This window comes from Cucurbita pepo, chromosome 1 (genome assembly GCF_057944985.1).
Source record: "Cucurbita pepo subsp. pepo isolate OVF chromosome 1, ASM5794498v1, whole genome shotgun sequence".
Classification (NCBI taxonomy): domain Eukaryota; kingdom Viridiplantae; phylum Streptophyta; class Magnoliopsida; order Cucurbitales; family Cucurbitaceae; genus Cucurbita; species Cucurbita pepo.
Genome location: NC_141798.1, coordinates 7,565,743 through 7,591,859, shown reverse-complemented (window position 1 = coordinate 7,591,859; position 26,117 = coordinate 7,565,743). Strand labels below are relative to the sequence as shown.

The window sequence follows — 26,117 nt, the reverse complement described above, 5'->3', positions numbered from 1 at the left end:
TTGTTCTTGGAGTATGTGCCTGTCTACTGGCCATTGCCATTTGGGGCACAAACGGGCTGTTTGGTTTAGACATTGCGTAGACAAAGACAAGGAACGGAAAGCCAGAATGTCTCCTCAGTGACAGTTCTTTATAAAAATGTGAGATTATCATTTTCTTTTTATAAAGTTTTAATTTTTTTTTTTTTATAATTAAATAAACATGTTACTTGCAATTGCACTCCTTTGAAAAATATATGATGTGTGAAAGCTCTTTTTAAATATCAAATGAATATTTGACTGACATTTTCAAACCATGTACTTTTATTTATTTATTCATTTACTATGCATATTTGACTTGACATTTTCAAGGCTAAATATTATTTAATTATCCATTTCCCCATCTATACAGATTTTTTAAAATCTTGAAATTTGACTTATTTTTATTTAATAATCATTTAATGAATTAGTGATTGAAACTATAATCAAAGTGAAATTTTCAAATAATAATAAATAAATAAACAAATAATTAATTAATAGTAAAAAGAAAAAGAAGAAGGAACCATCCGACGGTCGGAGCTCTCTCTATAAATAACCACTAAAATCGAAGCATCAGAAACAAAGAAACGAGAAATCAGAGATTATAATGTATGTAACAAGGCCGCTTTCTCTGTACAGAAACTCGCCGTCGGCGTTGTCTCTGCCGCCGCCGGAGGGTCCGAGTTCGGGGATTTTGGTGATCAAAGACGAAGCTGCAGAATCCAAATGGCTATTCGGAATGCTGAAGGATGAAACGGTGAGCGTCCCTCCTTTCCCTCAGAACAAGAAGCTGTGGCTTTCAAATACGATGGTCGTGGGTACCAATACCTTCGTTGACTACATATACGCCCTGTTCATTCCAGTTCTTGATCAGCCCCTGTCTTCTAACCAATACTATATCATCAAATCCCAAGGAAGTGAAAAAGGGTATCTGTCTCCACCTCGGTTTTCTTTGTTCAGTATTGTTCTTCCCAATTTCAGCCCACCAATTTGGGCCTTTTTTGCTATGAATCACGACTTTGTACGATGGTATAAGCTCTCGTATCAAAGTACACTATAGAGCCTCCTCTGAAGCTTATGGAGCGCCCTCAAACAGCCTCTCCTTTAATCGAGGCTTCACTCCTTTTTTAGAGTTGTCAATAAAGTATATCATTTGTTTAATACTGGGTCGCTTTTGATTACAACTTGGAGGCTAGTAATTTTTTTTTTCTTTTTCTTGGTGCTGTTACTGAAATTTATGTGCATACAGGCTAGCGTATGTAAGTTCAAAGGATGAAGGGCGGAGCCGATTGCTCGGCGTTGCTGATGCACCGCTACAAAAGTTCGACCCAACAAACGCATACCAAAAATTCGAAATCAGTAACGACACATTCTGTGGGAAACCCAATGGTTTTGTGTTCAAATCCGTGGCTTCCGACGGAATTACTCCATATTCCATGACACGCAAGGGCTGGAGAGCTTACACCAAAACTCTTGACACTTTCCAACCCACCGCCGAAGCGCTCGGCCTTGACGCCGCACTGCGTGCACGCCTCCCTCAGCTCACCTTCTCGCTGCCCTGCAGATCATCCACCCCTGTTGTTGTAGGGAAGTGGTACTGCCCTTTCATTTTCGTTCGAGAATTGGGGGTTGATTATCAGATCAAGAACTCTCCCTATTACGAAATGACCCTCGAACAGAGCTGGGAGGAGATTTTTTGGTGTGGGAATTACGGGAATGCAGGGAGAGGGGTGGCCGTGGATGTTTCTGTTAAGAAGGAAGTGGTGTCGGTTGAAGGGAAGGCGGTGGGTGGTGTGAGTGTCAGCGACGGCGTTGCGTGGTTAGTTCCGACGAGGGTGGGGCTGAGCTTGGCGGTTGTGGAGAGGATGAGATGGGAGGAGCAGAGAGGTGGGTTTGAATGGGTTGGAGAAGGAGGGGAGAAGGAAGTGAAGGTGCATAGAAGGGAGGAGTTTGAAGGAGTGGGAATGTGGAAGAGATTTGGATGTTATGTGTTGGTGGAGAAGTTTGTGCTTAGGAGAAGGGATGGGAGTTTGGTTCTTACTTGGGAATTTAGGCACACCCATCAAATTAGAACCAAATGGGAGTGAAAAAAAGACCACATTTTTCACTTTAAAATCATTCCAACCCGATTCAACCCGATTCCATCCGACCGCGCCTGTTTGAATTTGATTCATGCTATACGTTTTTGTTGTGATTGTATTTTGAGTGTTAGTAAATGTTCAGCCTTTCATATATATATATGATATACTATACTAATGAGACGATGAAGAATGTTAATTAAACCCTTCAATATCCACGAAAATACACTTATAAACAACGGTACTGGCTTGATTCTACTCAAGAGGGTTATAATGACTCACTGGACAACAATAATAAAATTAATCATAATGACTATAGTTAATTAGTCATCATTTTAATATTAATAATTTAAGAAATATCTCATGTCATTTTTGTAGGAAGAAATGTCCTTGAGTCAAAGTTTGAGCAAAACAACTACGGAACGTCCAGATTTGCAAGAATGACTATGTAGGTCAGGGGCGCTATTTTCACTTTGAGTTATGTTTCTCGGTGCGTATGTTTACGTAAAAGTTGCTATTTGATCGTAGATTGAGTTCTTGGTGCTCATTCTCGATTATACTGCCTAGACGGACTCGATAGATGAAAGGTGGTAGGTCAGGGGTTATTCTTGCTTTGAGTTATGCTCCCACTGCGTATGCTTATGTAGGAGTTGCTATTAAACCGTAAATCGGGTTATTGGTGCCCATTATCGATTATACTGTCTAGATGGACTTAGTAGATGAAAGGTAGTACGTTAGAGGCGCTATTCTCGCTTTGAGTTCGCTCTCAATGCATATGCTTATGGAGGAGTCGCTATTAGGTCATAGATCAAGTTCTTGGTGCTCATTTTCGATTAGGCTGCCTAGACATACCCAATCAAATCAAAGTGGGATAAAAATCAAAACTTTCTTCTCGCCTTTGTGACAAAAGGGTTTTAGAACAATATTCATAAAAACCCCTCACAAAAATCCAGCACAAGAGACAGGACAAAAGGGTTTTAAAGCAAAAATCACAGTATTATAAGAGGGAGAATTGCAAAACGAAAGGGTTTTAGAGCAAGAACCCTAAGAATTATAAGGGGGAAATTGCAAAATTGGTAAAACTCCATTTCCTTTTTTGTTGCTCCGAACCATCATACGCGCGTTTTTTGCAGCCCACAATTGGAAGCAGGCAACCGGGTAAACGCTGCGGCAGTCTCCAAGCCGACCAGAGTGAACTCCGAAACGGCGGAACAAACTGCGAACGCTTTGCTCGGCGCTCTCGAGGATGGCGAATGTGATTGATCAGGATCAACAGTGGCTTATCAATGCCTTGTCGGCCACCCTCGACCCCAACCACGAGGTTCGCTCATTTGCTGAAGCCTCGCTAAATCAAGCATCTCTTCAACCAGGTTCTTGTTTTTACTATAATTCTCAGCTCATTGTTCTTCCTATTGACTTCCGTTTGTTCTCTTGTACTATCGTGTATCTTCCTGAATGGGATCATTTTTCCATATTATCCAAACAGTAGATGAATCGCATTTCCGCCTCGTAGGCGTGGCTCTATAATTGTGTTAGGCAGAATTGCGTATCATATTATACATATACGTTTTGAAACAGATTAAGTTTTGTTTGGTTCATTTTATCTTCTCCATCCGATCAACTTATTCTACTACATGGACTTAATTATGATTCTTTGCTCATCTTTAAGGTTTTGGAGTTGCATTATCCAAAGTTGCGGCCAACAGGGAGCTTCCTGTAGGATTGCGCCAGATATCCTTTGTTGTCACTGCCATTAAAATTCTTCGTTTTACGGTGTTATTTGCCTCTCGTTTCCATTTTTGTGCTCCAAGGAAACATAAGGGAAATTGCTAGTTTAAACATGTCCTTTACTCATCTTAACGGTTTTGGGATTGCATTATTCCACGATTTTTGCGTCGGACTTTAACGCAATTACCTAGCTGCAGTCCTGTTAAAGCAGTTCATCAAGAAACACTGGCAGGAGGGTGATGAATTATTTGAGCATCCTGCCGTTTCTAATGATGAGAAGGTATCTATTTTACACCATAAGCTGTCATTTATTGTTTTCTCGCGTCTTATTTTATCTTGTCTGGTCACATCCAATGTCACCACTTGGATACATCCTTTCAATATTAAAATTCTACATTTCTAATTCACTGTTTTGATTTTCAGGCAGCCATTCGTCAGCTTCTTTTATTAACGTTGGATGATTCCCATAGAAAAATCTGTACAGCAATTAGTATGGCTGTGGCATCAATCGCAATATATGATTGGCCAGAGGAATGGCCCGAGCTATTGCCTTGCCTCTTGAATTTGATGAATAATCGAATAAACGTGAATGGTGGTATGACGTTATATATATGATGTTTATTTTCCACTGTAGTCTTCTTTTATCCTTTTCTTTTGGATTATATTTATCTATTTTCTTGTATTGATTTAATTGAGCTCTCTGAGCAATATTTTTATGTTTTGAGATGACAATTATAAATAATACTTGAACTTGCTCAACACAAATGATCCAACAGCGGACCATTGGTTTTTCCTTTGGATTTATATTGGGTCTTTGTTAAGTGTAGTCTTCATTGAATAAATTTTTGCTTCATGTAAAATTTTGTAGTGCATGGAGGTCTAAGGTGCTTGGCTCTACTTTCTGGGGAATTGGATTGTGAAATGATTCCAAGACTTATACCTTCTCTGTTCCCACACTTGCTTTCAATTGTTTCATCTACAGAGGTATGAATGCGTTTTCTGAAAAATGAAATTTATTTTTGTGATTACCTTTTACTGCTGAGACAGAACGTTCAACCGTCTCTTTAATTGTTTTTTTTATCTGATTGATGGTTAATGCATTATCATATGCTTTATTCTTTGTGCTGAAGAAAGAAACCATTGAAGTTGTGTTTGGATTGATAGAAAATTGACAAATTCTTAGTGGCAGAAGGCTTTATAATACAAATCGAAGAATAAGATTCACCCCTTTGGAGAGATTCTTCCATTTAACTTGGTGATAAGAAAAAACTTACTACGTTCTATCTAACAGCTTTCAAAGGGAGTCTTTGTTTAGAATTGGCTCAGTTCTAACATTAGACCAGATGTTATATTTGGGAAGAGAAACTTTAAGAAAGAGAACTCACTGAACTTACTAAAGAGGGTTATACTTCTAACCAATGGGTTTTTGACCTATGAGCAAGAATACTGTGACAGTATTTCCATGTTAAACTTGCATGTGGTTTCTGACCCACTTACACCTATTGCACACGTATTTGGTGCTTAAGTTGGGTATACTTGAGAACTAGAATGCTAGTTACTTTTTCTCTTAAATCTAAAAGTTGACGAACACAGAAAGAAACAAATTATGAACATTAAAAATAATGAAAATTCGAATCGTAATTATATGAACGTCCAGGATGGACTGAAAGCGTTGAACTTGTCCTTTTATGCATACAATTGCATGAACATGATTGATTTTATATTTTATTTCTTAGAAAATATCTCATTCTTTGGACCTATGATTGTTTGATTTGGATTTTCTTCTAATCCTTGTCTACAAGGCACGGTGTCATTGAACATATGAATTTAATTACTTGAACCGTTTTGATTATTGCATACTTCATTACTCCTTTCACATTATTTTAAAATATAAATTATCGCTCCTTAAAAATTTAGTTTAATGTCAAATTTAGAGAAAGGGGGCTATCATTTCTTATGATGTTCTTACCCAAATATGGACTTCTTGTACAGATTTATGACAAGTATTTGCGTACGAAGGCCCTGTCAGTTGTTTATTCTTGTATATCCATGTTAGGGGCGATGAGTGGTGTGTATAAGGTACCTTTTTGGAACTTAACTGGTGCAATTGTTTATCAAGATTGTTTGCGAGTGAGTTTTTTTTGTTTTTTTTTAAACATATCAGGAAGAAACCAGAGCGTTGGTAATACCCATGCTAAAACCATGGATGGAACAGTTCTCTAGCATATTAGGTCATCCTGTGCAATCTGAAGATCCCGATGACTGGAGCATTAGAATGGAGGTTATTTCTTGACTTGTTTGCAATATGTGTGCTCTTGTTAGTCAATTGGTGCACAATTAAGCTGTGATTCTTGCGTCTGTTTTTTTATTATTAGGTCTTAAAGTGCATGAACCAGTTCTTTCAGAATTTCCCTAGTTTTGCAGAAAGTGATATTACAAGTACGGCAACCTCCTTTTTTTATTCACAGGTTTAGAGGCTTTTTCAGTTTTCTTGACAGACCTGTCTTTCTAACTTTTGTACAATATCCTTTACTTGGTTGTAGTTATTTTGCAATCAGTGTGGCAGACATTTGTGTCATCTCTAGAGATATATGTACGATCATCCATTGAAGGTGTAGAAGATCCATATGAAGGAAGCTACGATTCTGATGGTGCTGACAAAAGTCTTGATTCTTTTGTCATCCAGGTTAATTGTTAATGATATTTGTAGATTGATTTTGTGTGAGAACCAGTAGATACTTTCAGAAATGAGAGTGCTTTTGAAGTTTTACTTTCCTCAATTTTATCTTTTGTTTTTTTTTCTCTGTTTTTAACTTAATAGTGGGTTTTAGTGACTTTCATGGAAGTTACTGTTCAGGGAGAGTGTTGATTTTAATGAAATACTCTTCTCTATAAGCAATCTTGGGGAAGGTCCTCTAAAAGCACCTTAAAGTGCTTTTTAAGGTGTTTTAGAATTTTCATTGTTACTTTTGACTTTGTAATCAAACATCATAGAAATTTTAAAATTTACTTTAATTGGCTAAAAATGCTTTCAATCATTCTAAACGCCATACCGAACTTATTCGTGACCTTACAAACAAATTTTTGTTGGAGAATCAATTGGTTTGTGTTGAATCATACCATTCTTCTTGGTCAAGAGATTGTTCTTCACGAGGGGTGGTTTTTCATTTTAAAGTCTAAATTCATTTGTATGATGCCTACAATCTTACAGTTACTTTTTTGAAAAATTTTAAAGCTGGTTTGGTTTGTGATCTCTCTCTCTTTCTCTCTCTCTCTCTCTCCCCCCCCCCCCCCCCCCCCAAAAAAAAAAAAAAAAAAAAAAGAAAAGAAAGAAAACTCCAGAAAGAATATACTAAAAAGTGTTCTCGACCATGTAGAATCCAAAATTCTTTTATTCTTTTATCTGTGTATTCTTTTCTTCTTCTTCTTCTGTGTCCTCACACTTCTGCTTACCTTCTCATCCGGAAAATCTATGTAGCTTATAACTGAATGGTTTTTTTCACGTCTTTTGGATTTTCAGTTGTTCGAATTTCTTTTAACAATAGTTGGAAGTTCAAAACTGGTGAAGGTGCGTCAAAATATTTAATACATCTAATTGTTTTACATTGCATCCTTCTTTAACTTCATTTGGTCTAGTTTTGCAGCTTGTGAAGAACAATCTAGGGGAGCTGGTTTATTACACAATTGCTTTTCTACAAATTACGGAGCAACAGGTTTTATTCTACTTTTCATTGTATTCCTTGGGCAGAAAGTTGAGTTGAACATTAAATATTAGCTTAGTTCAATAGTATTCTTTGCATCAATGTATTTCAAATCTTGAAATATTTTTTATTCTTTTACATTTCTAACTTATTCTTATGTTGAAAAAAACTAATTCCTGATATTTATAAAAATCATATTTTCAGTCATACTAAGCCTGTCCTTTCCAACGCATATTTAAAGTTTGTTGCATATAAATTCTCAAATATAATTTTTCTGGTTTTTTTTTTTATTGTATCACTTTTAACTTGGAAAGCTTAACTTTCAGTATGTGTGCTTTTGTCGTTTGGGCCCTTTTCTTGTCTGGCCATTTCTGTTTCTTTTGTTCGTTTCATTTCTTAATGAAAAATTTCAATCCCTATATTAAAAAACTCTGGGATATTTTGAATCTGTTTTATGGTTTGTTCTTTTCTAGTAATTTTGAGGACAGTCCTTGTTGGATAATCTTGTGAATAATGTAGAGAAAGGATATAGTTTAATTGGATAGCAGTCAAACCCTAAGTTTAAATTATAAGTTGTGGAGATACCACACATGTTTGGAAGCTATAGTATACATTTTTCACTTGCATACTGCAGGTTTGATGAGTTCCATTTAGTTTTCTTGTTTTCTTATACATCCTCTGATCGATTGTGCCTTCATTTTTTTTTTCAGAAAATGAAAATTAGTATGTATGATTAAAAAATGTCCTCCGAATAGTTCTTTTTTATGACATCACATGAGCACTCCACATATGCATGATTTATGATCGGCGTTGAATTTTTATTCTGATGTTTGAAGTGGACATGATTCAAAATGTGGCACCAAGTGCTTTTTCTGGGATAAAAAGGAATCTTGATATCAAGATATATGTTCTTTTTCAAATCTGACAATAAAAGGAAGTAGATAATATAAGGGATACTTGGTATCAAAACAGAAAATATATTAAGCAAACAAAAAGAGACGGGAAGAGGAGTGAGAAAGCCCCCTCCCAAGAGAAACTAATGAAGCACCGCCTCCCAATATTGGAGTATTTGAACTAGATTATAATTACAAAATAATATCTTGTGCTTAAGGCACCAAAGAAAAGAATTGGTTTGTACAATATTAAAAAAGAACTCAAAAGTATAAGAATTATCTTTGTCAACCCTCCGGTTTCTTTCCATCCAAATTTCCAAAACATGGCCCAAGCTGAACCACTCCTCAACACCTTTGCTTTCCCGCTAAGGTTCCACCCATTTAAAGCTTTAGTAAGCCACTCCAAAGGTCTTGAGCAAAAAAGATTTCACCCTCTCAAGGAGAAAGGACACCGAAGGAACAAATGTCCAGATTTTCATTGCCCCCTAACAAAAGAGTTCATGCTAAAAAATTCCTTTGGATTCTATCATGCGTAGCCAAACTTTGATATGCCACGCTCCATAGCAACACTTTTATCCATTTTAAAACCCTGAAATTTCATATCAAATCAATCATGAGAGTTTTAAGTTTAAGGGAGGTTTCAGTCAACTTGATCAAAGCAGATTTTGTAGAAAAAGCCTCTGATTTCTCAAGGGACCAGCAAGCTCTATCCATACTGTCACCCAACCTCACTGTGTCGATCAAGCCAACCAAACTTATCCAGCTATCAAACTCTTGTTCAGAATGCCTCTTCTAAAACCGAGGTCCCATCATTTTGTATCCACCTTCCAGCAACCAGCAATCAGCAATCGATGATTTTTTTTTTTTTCTGTGAGATTAAAAAGAACTAATGGGACCCATATTTGCCTCATTCCAAAGATTTCAAGGGCCAACTAGGTGAGTGAATATGCACAACTTAGTCTTATCTCCTCTTTATACAAAGCTGATTTTAGAAGTGTTAGCTGAACGTTCAAGTAAAGTGTTCCCCCTTATCATTGATGACCCCCAGATTTTAGATGCACTATAGCCTCCGAGGTGGCGGGTGAGCATAAAGTTAAGAAGAAGGTCTCCTCCAAAAGCTCGACCTTGAAAAGGCCTATTAATAGGTTGATTGGTCTTACCAAGATGCAATCCTTGAATGCCTTCGACCATCAGTGGAGGAAATGGATGAATGCAACAGTGGTTTCTTCTTCAACTTCAAAAATTTCAAAGCTATAAGTTTTGGATAGACAGATGATTGGGGCCTATTTCCTTGAAAGAGAACAACTTCTATAGTGGCGTAGGCACCTTATTAAAAACTCTCTTCTATCTTCAAGTTCATGTGTTTTCCTTGATATATATTCATCTTTATATATGCCTTCTAGACCTAAGTATTTGATAAGGAATCACTCGAAGGGAAAGTAAGATTCGAATTACCTTGTTGATCAAATATTTCAAGGCAAGAACAACACTTGTTTGAGATTCGAATCACTCCACATGCAAGATCGATCATGTCAAGCTTGAATGAGTCTAAACATGCAACCTAAACTACATAGAATTGTAAAGAAACTTAGTCATTGGCTAAAGGAAAGAACAAATGCTTTTTTGACTACATTTTTCAAGTTTACTTTACAAATATAACAAACATAGCTTTATATAGCCTCAAAATGAAAACCCTTGACCTTCCATGAGGCATTTCAAAAGTTGTAACCTTTATACTTCATGACCATAATTAGCCACTATGTAAATGTAACCTTGAAGTAAATAAAAGTCTTAAAAATACATTAAAGAAACACCATAACTCTCCACCCAAAGTTTATGACCATCCAAGAATAAATGAAGCTTGATTCTTCTTTAATGTGGAATGAATTGCAACATCTTATGATAATTTGAATGACATTTTCTTCGCATCTTCCTTAAAGTTTAATATTCCATGATTGATGCCTTGGTTCATATAGTATTCTTGTAGAGGTTCAGCTGTGCATGAATTCTGTCCAAACCTTTTCTCATATAATTTATTTTTTGTGACTCTTTTTGAACACTGTGCGAGTTTAACTTGATGTGGGGTTGGGAGATTTGAATCTTTAACCTCTTGGTTGATGGTATATGCCTAAATCAGTTGAACATTGACAATTTTATATGTTGTTCTTGCTTAGCACTTTTAACTAAAAGCTGTCTTAGTCTAAAATGTTACTTTCTACTAGTTTCATATGTGGTCAGTGGATGCCAATCAATTTGTTGCCGATGAGGATGATGGCACCTTTAGCTGTCGTGTTTCAGGTATGCTTATTTTCTCTTATGACTCCTGATACATTGTTTAGTGACTTGGTCGTTGGATTTTCCAGCATATAAGATTTGAATTGTATATAATAACAAAGAAAAAGATTTGAATCTGATACAATTGAAATGTTCAAATGACAAGTTGGATCTAATATACTGCAAATGTATCAATCAAAATATTGATTTCATCTTGATGAGAGTAGCCCTGGTGGTGAAAGCCACTTTGGATTTCTGTCATATCTAAGGATTCAATTTTGAATGGGGTGTTGCCCTTGTATATACTTACAGTTGTTTCAATGAAAACATGATTTCTTACATAAAAAAGAAAATATGAATGGGGTGTTGCCTTTCTTACCTAAATAAAAAAGAAGTTTTAATCAAACTTGTGACGATGGAAATAAAAGACAATTTCTTCCTTATGATAGACTTTATGACAATATTTTATCTGGCTTTTGGTTGGTGTGAGTGTCTTTCTCCCTCTTTACTGATTATAGTTTAAATAATCACTATAACCTTATGCCTTATAGAATTTGCATGTGGAAAATGCCATAACATTCGGGCCACCGGGCCTCATTATGATGTCCCAAATGACCTACTCATTATAGGGTTTGAACCCATGGTCAGCTTAAGAGCAACGGTAGAGGTTATCCCTCTCCATAAAACTAGCGAAGGTAAGCCTTCCAATCGTTAATAATCACCAAAAGGCTGTAATTACAAAAGAATCTAGTGTGATTTTATCACCCAGATGCTACATGTTTTACTAAAAGCCAAAAATTCAGAAAAAGCACTTATCTTCAAAAACCCAACTATTCCTTTCTTTCCAAAGATCCCAGAGGAGTGACCACGTAGTACATCTCCAAAGGACTTTCCCCTTGCTGCCAAACATTCGTTGGCCATTGCTTCTATGGGCCAACCACCAATCTTCTTAGGGAGGCAATAATCCACCCCAAACACTTAAAAATACAGACCGCCAGTCTTTTGCCGCTAATGGTCAATGCGAGAATATGTAGTCAAGAGATTCCACTTGTAAACAAAGGCAGCATATGGAGGCTAGAAATCATCCAGTTTTGAAACTTCCTTTGATGCTTTTTGTGCGTATTTGACTTCTATAGGCTACAGACCATTAAAAAAAAACTCACTTCCTTTGGAATCTTGAACTTCCAAATTAGGCTCACCTAAGGATAATTCATTCTTGTCACCCCGTCAGTCAACTAAAAATATTATGATGAGGGAGTAATTACATAAGAATTTATAAAATGAACGCAAAAAAGAAACTTGATAGTTTACTGTACCGAAAACTCCCTCCCAGCTTCTTTGGCTGTGAAGATGTGGTTATTTCTTTCCAATCACAAAACTTATAAGTTGTAACGGCCCTTTAACAGCACTTCAGCCTTCTTTTTGAGTCCAACGATGCAGAGCAATTGCATCAAGGTATTCTTTTCAATTTTATCTTTCCATATTTATTTTTGCCAAGTCTTGGCCCCAACATGGCTTCTTTCTTAATTAGTTGTGTATAAAGAGATTTAAGTGAGAGGGAATTTTGGCTTTCCGAGGTCAACATGGCTTCTTCCACCTTGCTGTCATTAAAGACCTAAATCAAGGGACTGACTTGAGTTTGAAGCATTCCACTCTTCGCATATAGTTGCAAGCAAGCAGCGAGACTACATAATCTATAGAAGCATTTATCTAAATGAACTTTTTAATCCAGTTATTGACTAGAGACAAGTGATGGAGCATCCCTCACTTCCATGACCACTAATTGAATTATGTGGTTTTCAGGCGTTGAAATACCATCCATGGTCTATTATCTCTGCCAACCAATGTTCTTCTAAGCCATCATAATTGTCCACCAACCATTTTCTAATTATAGAAACTGTATTAGTTTCAATTTAGTTCCATGTTGATACATTCTCTCTTTTTGGTGAGTTTTTTCTTCAGTAAGAAGAACAATGCACTTTTTCATGGGATAGTTAAAAATATATATTGATAATTAATTTTACCATTCATGTTGGTCACCTAACTAGGATTTAATATCCTACATTTTTATTTGGCAACCAAATGTAGCAGTGTTAGCAGTTGTCTTGTGATAATAGTCAAGATGTGCAAAAACTGGCTTGGACACTCACGCATATGAAAAAAAGAAAGATTTACTGTAGGCTCAGTGATGTGGTTTAACATGGTAGTACCAAAGCCATTTTGTGTTTCATGCTTTATATTAGTATAAACATAAAATCCCTTTGAAGAATATAGTTTTTCTTCATTGTCGTCCAGGGCTAGCTTCTGTGATACACCTTTCGGTGTGGAAAGTCAATAAGTTCCTTTTATTTCATTTATGAATGAAATTGTTTATCTTTTAAAAAAATAACATGGTACTAGAGCAAGAACCCTTGAACTACTATTATGTTATTTCTTTATAATTGATATGGATAATCACTTGTGAAACGTTGTGCTAATTTCTAAGTCTACAAGGATAAGTGTTAATAATTTAAATTTTCCACAACACATCTGCTTAAGCTTTTAAGTTCAGTTATAGTTTAATAGGATGTCAGTTTTTAGGCTTGTTTATCTGCATGTGCTTAAAACAAGAAAAAGAAAATGATTTAATAGGATGTACGAGGGCAAAGTGTAACTAGAAGAATCTAGTGTGGCTTATACTTCATTTTTTGGACTTCCTTGTGGGTTACTTTAACTTAATTTTTGTGACGTCTCACTTTTTAAAATTTAATTTTTTTTTTCTTTTTAAATTTAAATTTAAATTTTATAGGATTTAATGTACAACCCTAAGTTATAAATTTTACTTATTCAGTAGGATTTTGTTTCCTATTTGTATTTTTTTCTTGTAAGTTCTCATATCTTCTAAAAAAGATTGTATATGATTCTTCCAGGTGCACTGTTACTTGAAGAAATTGTTGGCAGTTGTGGTCTTGATGGTATCAATGCCATAATAGATGCTGCCAAAAGTCGGTTCAGTGAGTCAAAAAGAGAAAAAGCTTCTGGTTCTTCAGTTTGGTGGAGAGTGAGTAGTTTTCTTTTTCTTTTTCTTTTTGGTTGAAAAACAACACTTCGGTTGTAGAGGAGATATTTTTTGAATAAAATGATTGATGATATATGTCTGATTCATAATAATTTTTTTTTTAAAATTACATGGCATTGATAGACCGTTCGGATGGCAGCCAAGTGTTGAAAGGTTGTATGAAAATAGGATTTGGTTTTTATCATTTGCCCAATCAGCGATGTTGATTATCCCTGTAACAAATATTTGGTCTCAATAAGCTTCAAAGTCAGAAAAGATTGTTGGATTTGGGTTTTTCTCCTCTTATTTTCATGGCTCTAATGGGATTTGGGTTTCTTTCTAGTTTGCTGGGTTTAGGTTTGTTCCTTCTGTTATTGGTTGTCTTTTGTTCCTTTTGGACAGCTGGTTCTTATACATACTCATAAAGGGAGAAATTTGATGGTAGCTTTAAGTTCTATGCAACCTTGTTTGTAACTCATAATTTTAATGAAAAGTTTTGTTTGCTTTCAAAGAAAGAAACTGGAAGCTTCCTAGATTTCAGTATTTTTCCATCATGGCCTTTGTTAAAATAAACTCTATTTCACACCAGTCGGCATCTTTTTCTTCTGAATGCTAAATTTTCCGATAGTAGGAATATGACATCTTGCTATATCTTTAATGACTTCAACTCAGCGATGCTTTTTGTGGTGTAGAATCTGATTCCTATATGCATTGTGCTCCAAATGTATGTCCAGAATTTTCCCCCATAAGAGACAGTGAACATGCATTTTTGTGCTTTTTATATGGACATATTCATTCGCTATCCATTCTCATGGAGTGATTGGTCTTGATCCTTATGATAAAAGAACATTTATTATTCTTTGTACATACTTTTGCTTGATTTATGTGACAGATCAGGGAGGCTGTTCTATTCGCTTTAGCTTCTTTGTCAGAGCAGTTGATTGAAGTAGAGGTTAGAACAATCATAAACGTTTTTATCACTCAGTTCTTGCATTAATCATGTTATGCAAGTATTTTTTGAATTTTTATTTTAACTCATAAGAATATTTTTGTTCTTGGAGCTGTTTTCTGAGTGGAAATATGATAGGATAGGACTAGGAAACCTCCAATTGATTTCACATTACGAGTGGGACGGTACATGACAGTTTTTGTGATTAGTTTGTTAGTATTTGACTGATAGGGCATCATAGGTACGGAAAGGGTGTGATGCAACCCTTTGGATAGTCAACAAGCAATTATATAATAGTTGATGCTAGCATTTAGTTGGCATGCCTGTAAGTAGTTCAGTCTTGGGAGAGAATGCTTCTCTCAAAGAGTTTATCAGTTGTACTTTCTTTCCTTATTTGCTTTACAAAACCATACACTTTACTCTTTTGTTATATCATTTCGCTTATCGAAATACTTGTACAATTTTAAACATTATATTTTTACAGGCTCCTGGAGTGACAAGAGTTGGTTTAGAAAGTTTTTTGGAGGAAGTATTAACTGAAGACATGTCTATCAGTAATTCTGCTTACCTACATCATTTTCAATTGCTAAGGTTATTGTAAACACGTTATTGCATCAACTTTTCTTTTCTCTTGCAGGTCCTAGTGATTGTCCTTTTCTTTATGCTCGTTTATTCACGTCAGTTGCCAAGCTTTCCTCTATGGTACCACATGCAGCTCTCTCATGTTTGGTCATATTCTTTTTTGTTCGTCCTCTAAGAACCACAAATATGGATATGAGACACGGATACGATGCAGACACAACACGTCAACCTTTTAAATTCTAGGACACGGACACGACAAGGAAATATTTATTAAAATATACACTATTTATCATTTTTATATCATAAGAAAATTCAAAGGTCAATGAATTTATACATTTATATGTTTAAAAAATTAGTTTGATGCATTTCTCTCTCAAAGTTTATTATTTTTGTCATATATGTATTTGTATAGTATGCTTAACAAATGTTCGATACATGCCTAACAATGTTGGACTTACTTTTACTTTATACGACTAGTGTTTTATACATCTATTGCACTAACTAGTGTCTAATATGTGTCCAACAAGTATTGGAGTGTCCAAATGTCCGACACAAACACACTAGTTTCCGTACTTCTAAGGTCATCTTCCTCTCCTCTGCCTCACAGTAATGTTTCTATATTGGCAGATTAGGCGTGACCTTATTCATCAGTTCCTTCATGAAGCTGTGAAGGCTCTTGGCATGGATGTGTAAGCTTGTCTAAATTTGTTGCACTTTTTTTTTACTGGCCAATAGTGAAATAATCTCTATTGTATCAATATCCTTTTGGCAGGCCACCTCCCGTGAAAGTTGGCGCCTGTAGGGCACTTTCTGAGCTCCTACCTGAAGCAAACAAAGAAATCATTGGGTCTGAAATGATGTTTTTGTTTTCATCACTTGGAAATCTTCTCAATGGGGTACTTGGTTATGGAAAATTAAGGAAACTATTTTTTCAGAAAATACAGTATACCAATTAATGAATTTTAAAAAATTACTATTTTTTTTGTCAATATGATAAATTAATTTTCTCAAACAACATCTATCGAATGCTATCATTTTGCTTTGATAGGCGTCAGATGATACCTTGCACTTGGTACTTGACACCCTTCAAGCTGCAGTTAAGGCCGGTAAGTTTAATTGAATGAGCTAAAAGCTTAGCTTTTAGTGAGAGTCCTGGAAGCTGAAAGGTGATTTTGATCAATTTTTTTTGTATCTTGCTGATTATCTGTTTTTGTGTTTTCTTCAATGATTCTTGTAGGTGGTGAATTGTCCGCTTCAATAGAGCCCATTCTCTCTCCTGTGATTCTTGAAATGTGGGCGTCGCATGTCTCTGATCCTTTTATCAGCATTGATATAATCGAGGTTCTCGAGGTAATATTGGCAAAAATTGTTTATCTGACGTCCTTGATTCTGTACTTACTGGTTTATATGGAATTTTCATCCTGCCTCAGCTTCTTTTTATTTGCTTTCAGTTGCAATCATTTAGAAGAAATTATAGAAATAAGAATCAGTACTAAATATGAAAATTTTATTGTGAAAGATTAGTCTCAGCTTAATTTTAATTAGAAGCAGATTAACAGGAAATCGAATGTCTTTCTAACTTTCTACACTTTAAGACACTATTAGATATAGTAACCTTTTCTTTTGTTTGGGGGGGGGGGGGGGGGGGGGGTTGGTTGTTGGCAGACAATCTAGGATTAGGCATTTCTGAAAGCTACAATATGTTCAGGTATTCAGGCAGCACTACCTAAAGTTTGTAGAGAGTAATGTAATTTTATGAACTTCAATTTTCTATGGTTGTATTAATGTACATATACCCATATTTTATACCATGTTTCAAGTCAATTGCATATATTTACATATTTGCTGACCACTTTCTTACTTTGCCATGAAATTTCCTACAGGCAATAAAAAATTCTCCTGGTTGTGTTCACTCGTTAGCTTCACGAATTTTACCATATTTAGTGCCTATACTAGACAAAGTATGGTTCTTTACCGTTCTCTGAGATTATCTTTTAAATAAGTGGAGAATTCTCTTGTAATTGGGTTTTGTTTGTCTGTTAATGCTCACTGGTGATTTTTTTTTTTATTGCATCTTGACGATCAGCCCCACCAGCAACCAGATGGTTTAGTACCTGGATCGTTAGATCTATTGGCAATGCTATTGAAGGCAAGATAAACTTCATGCTATTTGTTTATTGTTTCCTCTTTTCAGCCTTTGTGTATTGTAAGACTCAAACCAATTTCTCTAACTACGGTTTGTAATGGCATTGCCCAGAATGCTCCAATAGATGTTGTGAAAGCAGCGTATGATGCTTGTTTTGATGGTGTTGTCAGGATAGTCCTTCAAACTGATGATCATAGTGAATTGCAGGTTTTTCTACTTACAAGCTGTTCTTCTGTTAAGATTTTGTCATATTTACATAACAAATAAATTATTATCATTCCTGGTTATCAGACTGCTACAGAATCTCTAGCAGCTTTTGTAGCTGGGGGAAAGCAAGAAATTCTTACTTGGGGTTCTGGATTTACAATGAAAAGTTTGCTTGCGGCAGCTTCGAGGTGATCAACTAGTTCTCGTCATTTTTCATCTGTTTCAAATGTGTCATACTAGTACATGGGTGAGCACTATTCTAGGAGTTAGGTTGAGAAAAGAAAGAGTGATAGATGCAAATTCCCTCATCCTAACCTTAGTACAGTTGAAAGAAAGATTACAAATTTGTCCCTTAAGGGTGGTGTTAGGATCCCCAGTACAAGAAAACAGTGTGCAACCCAAAGATAAAACTAAATTGCAATATCAAGAGAAATTACAGTATCGAATAGCCTTTGAGGTCCCATTGTATCGGTTTCATATATTCAACCTGTTTGCCCAATGACCTCTGAACTCCCACAATAACTCTAGTACATGACCCGTGGCCTGAATTGATGCTATAATACCGACTTTTTAGGTACTCAAACACAAGAAAGCACAAAGATAACATAAAAATAGAAAGTATTGTAATATCAAGAGAAATTTACAATATCTAATAGTGTTTCAAGAGGCCACGTTCCCAAGTCCCACAATTGATAATCCACCAAAATGACCCCCTCCAAAAATGCAAACTCCCTCTATTTATAACAAAGATAACACAGATAGAAATGCATTGTAATATCAGGAGAAAATTACAATATCTAGTACCTATGGAATGTCTTATTTCTTCATTTTTTTTCTTTACCAGTTGTAGAATCTTATACAGTTCAGAGAAAGAATCTTGCAATGGCTTTGCTTGCTCTTTCTTGTGCTGACAGTGACTGTCTTTTTCTCAATGCCTCTGTACTTAATGTTGGTGTAGGCTCCTTATTTATCTTCAGGTTGAACTGGTGCTTTCTCTTGAGTTTGGAATTCTATGGAAACCCTTTGGGCCTCAGTTTGAGATGACAATTTGGATTTGGCTAATTTTATCTCATGTAATTAGATCTGACCTCAATATTTTATTTTGCAAAAGTCACCAATTCTATTTAACTCAAACCATCTTTTCCTTATGCATTACAAATTTCGAGTCAGGGGAAATGGGTAATGGCTTCTCTGAAAAAGACATCTTTGGTTTCAATTATTTAATAGTTTTTTCCCCCTTCCCTAACCGTTAGCATATTCAGTGAAGTTAATATATGAGAGAAGGACAAGGTATCCTACAAAGAAATTAATGGCTCTCCAGGCAGATCATTTTTTAGTCTGTTCTTTTAGATTTGATTTTTAACTTCTTCCTGACAAAATCCTAACCCCTGATGACTCTTTTATCCTTCATAATACCCCCAAAAACTTGCTTGTTCCATGGCTCCAATGTTTTTAAACAATTAAGTGGACTCACGAATTCCTAATTTTTTCTTGTTGATGGGAACTTTTTGGAAGCATTATTGGGATTTGGGGAGAAGGGGCTTTGGTCTGGTTGGGTTAGGTGGATGATGGGATGCATTCAAGGAACCAAATTCTTGGTTCCCCCCCCCCCCCCACCCTGAAAGGTAGATCAAGAGGAATACTTTAACTACTCGAAGGCTACAACAAGGATACTCTCTGTCGTCCTTGTTTCTAATCATTGGAGTTGTCTTGAGCCAATTTTTTGAGTTTAAGAACATGTTGGGGTGGGGTATTAAACCTCGACCATTAAACATTTAAGTTGTGCTAGCGAGATGTCCTAAGCCAATTAATAATTCAAGAATGATACTATTTAAAAAAATCACGAATGATGGCAGCAGAGGGGTTACTCTTGTAATATCTTAATTTTATTTTGTTTAGTTAGTGGGGTTTTTTAATGAGGAATTTCAGTCTTGATGAATTATTCTGAGGAACCTGTCCAATAGAGAAATATAAGAATACAGAAGTATTTTGGAAGGTTTACCTCTTGTAGGCCAAGAAATAGGGAGGATAATAAGGTATAGACCTTGAAAACAGTTTCTCAGTCAAATTCCTTGTTAGAAAATGAGCAGGAAAGGAAGATATGGTGGAGGAAAATTTGATAAAGCAGGTGTTGAAGGTGGACTCCTCTCGAGACTGGTGTGTATTGTGAAAAACCAATAAAACAATAGCATGTCTTCTACCAGATTGAGTTAAGTTAGTGCAAAACAAGGAATAAAATCAAAGTCTTGAATCTCCTGAAAGTTAGATAGATTTTTGCAAAGTCAATAACGAGAGTTGCAACAAATTGTAATGGTTTTTGGAGGAATAAAGAGTCAGGAAAAATCTTGGGAAAACACAAAAACCTTTCAATTTCGATCTATGAGAAATATAGTTGGAAAGAAATAACTTTTTTCTTTTTTTTTTTCTTTTTTTTTTTTTTTTTTTTTTTTGTAAAAAAAGATAAAAGGGCAAGAATATATTTGAAGGGGCCAGATTTATTGCTTCTCTTTGGTGCTCCAAGTCTTTGTACCGAGTTTTTTTTTTTTTTTTTTTTTTTTTTTCTGAACTTGATGGGATTCTGTACTTCAAAATATTCACGTTATTAATTTAAGCTTCATGTTTTAGTGTCATAAATAGTTCTATTAAAACATCCTAATCCAAAATATCCATCTTCCATCTTCAAGAGAAGATAGAAATTGAATATTTATTTAGCCCTGTATTTCAATTTCGTAAGGGCTTTAGGACTCCATTTTAAGTTGTGTACATTTAAACTATGCTTGCTGAATTATAAGAAACTTCTGATGGATGCATCCAAATATGATTGCAGGCTATTAGATCCTAAGATGGAAAGTTCTGGATCTTTTTTAGTTGGAAGTTTTATCCTGCAATTGATATTGCATCTTCCATCGCAAATGGCCCAACATCTTCCTGACCTGGTTGCTGCACTGGTTAGGCGAATGCAATCTGTTCAAATTGCAGGAGTGCGAGGCTCGTTGATACTTATTTTTGCTCGATTGGTAATTGTCCTCGAGTGAAAGAACGTTTAGTCAGTTTTCTTTTCCCTTTTTCTTTTCTGATTATTAGTTGATCAATATGTGGGGCTCTCACATTTTCTAAATATTATCAATAATCTTAAACAAAATTTTTTTTTTTAATCATCCTTGGGAATTTTTCGTGTTAACATGAGAGCTTTGAGATCAAAACACTTTTAAGTGTTATGATTTCCATTTCTTTTGAAAATTCAAAAAAAAAAAAAAAAAAAAAAAAAAATTCAAACAAATATTTTAGAACAGTTATTTTTCATTTGAAAAAGGTAGAAAAATGATTCAACTTTCACATAGTGAATGTCAGATCCCAAATTTAAAATCTGTGTATTTAGTATTCTAGCAGTTTTTTTTTTTTTTTTTTTTTTTTTTTTTTGAGGGGGGGGGGGGGGGGGGGGGCGGGTAAGAAACCAAGCTTTCATTCAATTTTATAATTCTAGCTTTCAGACTTTTTGTTTTTGGCAAGTAAAGAAATTTATTATAAACTTCATTCAATTTTGTAACTCTTCTTCTTCTTCTTCTTCTTCTTTTTTTTTTTTTTTTTTTTTTTTTTTTTTTTTTTTAAATATAACATTGGGTGGGAACTCAAACCTTTTAGTTGGGGAAAAAGTTCTTGATGCCCTAAACAAGCAAATTGAGTTTGGGTTGATTCCACTCAAATTTGTGAAATTAGAACTGCAAATTTAATGCACTAGATATTTTTTTCTTGAGCTTTTATCTTCTTGTAGCCGTCAGTAGTAGCTGGATGTATTCTTTAACAAAATTGTACAATTTTGAGAAATAAGGATGATAATATTCCAATTTTCTTAACCAATTGTACTCATTAAAATTCCGACTGAAATCTCTAAAGTTGAAAAGTGATGTAGGGGTACAACGATTAAATATTTCAATTTATATAATTCTTGAAGTTATTGGCCAAATGTTTTTGAATTTTATTTTCATTGGAAATTATTTTTATGAAATTAGTTATTATATATTTTTTAAATGTTAGTATATTCATTTTTACTATAAAGGTTGTAGTTTTACGATCTTACTTGAACATGACTTTCCCTATAGCTTGTGTAATAATGTCCTTGACTTGTAAAACTTAATCAGATTGATCCATTCATTCAAGCTATTCTTGCTAATTTTTACTAGGGGAGATGAAATAACTTATGCTGTTAAAGTTATCAATTAGTACTAAGTTGGGAAGTTATTTGGCTATGAAATAATTTCATTTGGAGCTTAAAGAAAATTAATACTTTGAAGCAAGATTTTACTTTTGTTAAAATTTACCCAGGATTCTATCTAGAGCATTCTTGTAAACTGAAAAATATTGAAATTGTAGATACCCAGTGGTACGAATGCATCCTTTAATTTCGATGTACTCCTTTTGGTTTTATATTGATGTAGATTGTATATTTTACTGTCTATTAATTGCATATTTTTCAATTTGAAAATTCAGGTTCACATGAGTGCCCCTAATATTCAACAGCTTATTGATTTGCTAGTTTCAATACCTGCTGAAGGCCATGATAATGCATTTGTTTATTTGATGTCAGAATGGACGAAGTTGCAAGGTTTGTCTTTCTGCCACTGCTTTCAAGAAAGGAGAAAATTTTGTATCTGAACTTCCAACTTCTGTCCGTCTGTGACATTAGCCCTTTATTCCTTTATCCTAATTTTTTCTTTTCTGCACATCTAAGCTGACATGTTCATTTAGTATATAGCTTGCTCTTCTTAATTTTCCGTACATTTTGGTGCCTAACTTCATATGTCTGCATGGTTTTTAACTCCCCATATTGCATAAATTCTGTCACCTTAGTTGTACAAAATCAGATTTGAGATATTGATGCATAAGACACTATACTTCTAGCTGCATCGAGTGTCAGACAAATAACTACTTATTGCATTTATCTAATAAATTTACATCGATTCTTTTCTAGATGATTGTAAAATATTATCTTATCAAGTATACCCATGTTAATATATCTCAGAATTTGGATTATTAAGGAATAGATAATTTGTTTTCATATCCACGCCAAATGGTTGCAGGGGAGATTCAGGGTGCTTATCAAATAAAAGTCACTACTAGTGCATTGGCACTGTTGCTGTCAATACAAAATCCTCACTTAGCACAAATGAGTGTTCAAGTACAACTTACTAAGGTTTGGTTGTGCATTTGATGTTAGGCTGTTGAATCGTACTTTTAACGCAAATTAATCATTCACTTTCTTCCACATGAAGGTTTCTGCAGGGATAACCACTCGATCAAAAGGAAAATTAGCTCTGGATCAGTGGACAGTGATTCCACTTCCAGTGAAGGTAATTGGATACCTGAAATCATTTTAAAATTTGAGATTGATTATGGGTGGTTGTAGCATGTCAGAATTGATGATAATGGTATGATAGATGCAAAGATATTTTCTGGTTTACTATTAATATCGAACTGATTTATCTAGATAAAAATAACGAAGCCTTTATTAACATGAAAGGAGCACAAGAGGTCATATGAGTATACATTGTTACAACAAAAAAAAGGGTACACTTAGAACTATATAATTCTCTATATTGTAATCAGAGAAGAAAATGTCAGTTGGGAAACAGGTTATGCTTCCCCAAAATACTTGTATCCAAAATTTGACTTAGGGGCCTCAATACGCTGTACTCAAGAGCTTGGTCGTTAAAGATTCTCCTACCGTCTTTGGACCAACTTGAAATATTGCTAGGGCCTAACCTACCATTCTTCAACCTCTCATCTGGAATGTAGGGAAGCAGGTTATGTTTCCGCAAAATTCTTGGATCCCAAATTTTGCCGTTTGGGCTTCTTCAATACTAAAGCTCTGGTCATTTGATCTTGCGTTAGCTATCATGGGAGCCTTGTGAGAACTTTGGTTGGGAATGATTCGTCTTTGAAAATAAGTTGAAAGCTTGGGAATCTTTTTGGTATTTAATTCATTTGATGGGCTCAATTCATGTATTCGCTCACCTAGGGTTCACTAATTAGGATGTGATTCACATGGTCCTTGACAAAATACCCTTGTCACTGTGGGGATTCGAATTTGTGGTCTTCTGCACAGCCGGTGCTCCTCCTGGCATAGATGGTTGGATTGAATCTATGTGAGAACATCTTTATAGTGATTTGAACTCATCTAAAGTTTTCCATTCCAAACCACCGAAAGAAGTAGAGAGGGGCAGCTCACTTCCATTTGACTATGCTCTCTAATCACCTCTGTCAACGTCCTAGCAATCTTGACCGGAACTTTAAACAAGGAAAAGTTATAGTCTGGGATGCTGGAAGTAATCGATTGAAATAGGGAGTTCTCCAGTATCACTGCAACAAAAGAAAAGGAAAGAAGCCATTTCCATAGATCCACCTTTTTCTCCTCGTCATATAGGTGAATTATAGCAGGTCAGGTCCATTCCTATTAGAAGATTTGCTTAGATATTCCCAGATCCCCAATCTGATCCACGTTTCTTTCTTTCCTTATCAAAGATTATCTGGATGGAATTAGGTGATGTTTTCAGCAAAAATTGAGAGAGCTTATTTTATGTTTTCCTCTAATTTTAATGATTGCAGATATTTTCTTTATTGGCTGATGCACTAATTGAAATCCGTGAACAAGTATTGGTTGATGATCAGGTACACATCTTAGCATTCTGTCTCTATTCAAATTATCCTAGTGAACTTTGATGTCCAAATTATCATAGTGAACTTTGACAATTGGAAATTCAATTGCAGGATAGCGAATGGGAGGATGCTGAGGCAGATGGTGTTTCAAGTGACGAAAACCTGCTTCTTGTCAATGCTGCATCACTCGGCAGACACACCCATGATTATCTTCAAGAGATGGCAAAAGTATACGATGAGGTATGTTCAAAACATAATGAGTTTGATCTTTCCAGGATTTTCTTAATGTGTACTTCTAGTTTGGTTTGGTTACTATTATTTTCTATTAACATTTCAATTGATTTTAATATTATTAGTTTATTTATCAAATGCTTATATATGTACAGGAAGGTGATGAGTATGAAGATGACCTACTTACTGTATCTGATCCTCTTAATCAGGTATTAAATCTATTGCCTACATGTCAACGTAATGTAGTAAAAGATTATGATTATCTTGTCTGCAGTTTAAGTTCTTTTTCCTCACTTTTGCAGATTAATTTGGCAAAATATCTGGTGGACTTTTTTATGAACTTGTATCAGAATGACAGACAGAACTTTGATAATCTCTTCAAGGTTTTCTTTATATAAGTCAATCAGTTTGGAGCCTTTTACAGTAGTAGTTGCTGCTTTGGTTTTTTTAATTGAACACAATATTTTACCCTTGCTACTGCAGAGTCTGTCCCAGCCTCAACAGAATGCTATCCAAATGGTACTAAGTCGCTGAGTATCTAACCACTGGTGATTTTTTCGGGTTGTTAATTGCTATCCAATTCCAAATACAAGAATCAGTTTTGCATTCCCTCTTGCCGGCACGCCCCCTTTCTTCTTGGGGTTCTTTTATTGATGATGGTATTGGTTGTGGAGGTGGGAGAGGGGGAGGGACTTCCTTGTGAATGTCAGCCTCATCAGTTTGGTTATTTTCTTTTTTAAAGTTTCCTTCATGTAAGTTATGCAGTATAGAGAACCCACACATTACAACTAGTTTTACTGCTTTGGTCTGTTTTACTGACCTTATAGAAAGGTGATGTTTTTACCACACTATCGCAGAGTCTGTTCCAAGTTTGTCAAAAGGCTGTTCAAGTGCTAGTCACTGTGGACGAGGAGTTTGCCATTTCTCAGGTGTGTCGTTGGCTTTCTAATTGATGCTCAAATTCCAGCTTGTCAATTTTTCAGCTTCCCTCCTTGCTGATATCCCCTTGCCCCCAATCACAGGAGCGAGAACCAAAAAAATCGTTAGAGTGTTGTATATTAGGTCTTTTCTGGAGTATTCGATCATTCTTTTTAGATGTATAATTGTTATCTCCTTGTTAGCTTATGTTTTCTAGATGAAGAAGATATATGTAACTGTTATAAACTTTTACTATCTGTAAAAATAGAGAAAGGTTCGGCTGCTGAGTGAATATTTGAGGAATATTTTTGTTCTTGATGACTTGCTCATTAGTATGGGTTGTTTGAACATTGAGTTGGATTTCTTGCAAGTTAATGAGATAAACAGAATGTTATTTGGTTATTAGGGTATTATAAGGATATTAAGGGTATATTAATACTTATATAGGAAAGCTGTTAGGGTGTGTGGTTATAAATTGAGGAGGCGAGGAAGAGAGAAATTAGACATTATTTTGGTGAGTGAATTAGGGCTTGAGAATGATCTCAAGAAGGAAAGGTCCTATTACCTTGAAACACTTGGTTTATCTTGTAGTTCTGATATTCTTTATATTTGAATACATTTGGATTCTATTATAAACAAGGGATAGTTTTGAAGTCAAACCCACAACTCATACAAGTTGGAGATAAGGATGCTGCACGGCCGTG

At 35.3% G+C, this 26,117-nt stretch overlaps 2 protein-coding genes across 4 annotated transcripts; both read left to right on the top strand.

The window, feature by feature from the left end:
* Nucleotides 1–5: 5 nt before the first annotated feature.
* LOC111776378 (uncharacterized) lies at nucleotides 6–2,311 on the top strand. 2 transcript variants are annotated; one of them, XM_087125825.1, is made up of 3 exons: nucleotides 6–138; nucleotides 655–942; nucleotides 1,265–2,311. In XM_087125825.1, the coding sequence occupies exons 2-3, from the start codon at nucleotides 755–757 to the stop codon at nucleotides 2,100–2,102; spliced, it is 1,026 nt and encodes a 341-aa protein (XP_086981951.1). In that variant the 5' UTR covers nucleotides 6–138; nucleotides 655–754; the 3' UTR covers nucleotides 2,103–2,311. The 2 variants fall into 2 exon arrangements, with proteins under 2 accessions (XP_086981951.1, XP_023511583.2); XM_023655815.2 differs by lacking the exon at nucleotides 6–138 and having other exon boundaries at nucleotides 570–942.
* A 721-nt stretch (nucleotides 2,312–3,032) lies between these two features.
* Nucleotides 3,033–25,731, top strand: LOC111776232 (ARM repeat superfamily protein). Of its 2 annotated transcripts, XM_087124502.1 has the most exons (35): nucleotides 3,033–3,463; nucleotides 3,763–3,824; nucleotides 4,009–4,101; nucleotides 4,245–4,416; nucleotides 4,690–4,805; nucleotides 5,814–5,900; nucleotides 5,986–6,102; nucleotides 6,197–6,260; nucleotides 6,365–6,507; nucleotides 7,342–7,389; nucleotides 7,466–7,534; nucleotides 10,638–10,713; nucleotides 13,599–13,729; nucleotides 14,619–14,678; nucleotides 15,160–15,229; nucleotides 15,313–15,377; nucleotides 15,885–15,946; nucleotides 16,030–16,153; nucleotides 16,306–16,363; nucleotides 16,495–16,607; nucleotides 17,141–17,218; nucleotides 17,344–17,406; nucleotides 17,515–17,610; nucleotides 17,695–17,798; nucleotides 20,438–20,627; nucleotides 22,099–22,213; nucleotides 22,689–22,801; nucleotides 22,881–22,958; nucleotides 24,214–24,276; nucleotides 24,376–24,504; nucleotides 24,651–24,704; nucleotides 24,798–24,878; nucleotides 24,979–25,247; nucleotides 25,353–25,424; nucleotides 25,518–25,731. In XM_087124502.1, the coding sequence occupies exons 1-33, from the start codon at nucleotides 3,340–3,342 to the stop codon at nucleotides 25,027–25,029; spliced, it is 3,069 nt and encodes a 1,022-aa protein (XP_086980628.1). In that variant the 5' UTR covers nucleotides 3,033–3,339; the 3' UTR covers nucleotides 25,030–25,247; nucleotides 25,353–25,424; nucleotides 25,518–25,731. The 2 variants fall into 2 exon arrangements, with proteins under 2 accessions (XP_086980628.1, XP_086980626.1); XM_087124500.1 differs by having other exon boundaries at nucleotides 25,353–25,731.
* Nucleotides 25,732–26,117: the final 386 nt, after the last annotated feature.

Excerpts from the sequence above, each read along its gene's own strand:
- LOC111776378 (XM_023655815.2), top strand. The coding sequence starts at position 623 with ATGTATGTAACAAGGCCGCTTTCTCTGTACAGAAACTCGCCGTCGGCG. Across the intron at positions 943-1,264 it reads TCCCAAGGAAGTGAAAAAGG|GCTAGCGTATGTAAGTTCAA; the intron begins GTATCTGTCTCC and ends ATGTGCATACAG.
- LOC111776232 (XM_087124502.1), top strand. The coding sequence starts at position 3,340 with ATGGCGAATGTGATTGATCAGGATCAACAGTGGCTTATCAATGCCTTG. Across the intron at positions 15,378-15,884 it reads TTGCCAAGCTTTCCTCTATG|ATTAGGCGTGACCTTATTCA; the intron begins GTACCACATGCA and ends CTATATTGGCAG. Across the intron at positions 22,214-22,688 it reads AGAATGGACGAAGTTGCAAG|GGGAGATTCAGGGTGCTTAT; the intron begins GTTTGTCTTTCT and ends AAATGGTTGCAG.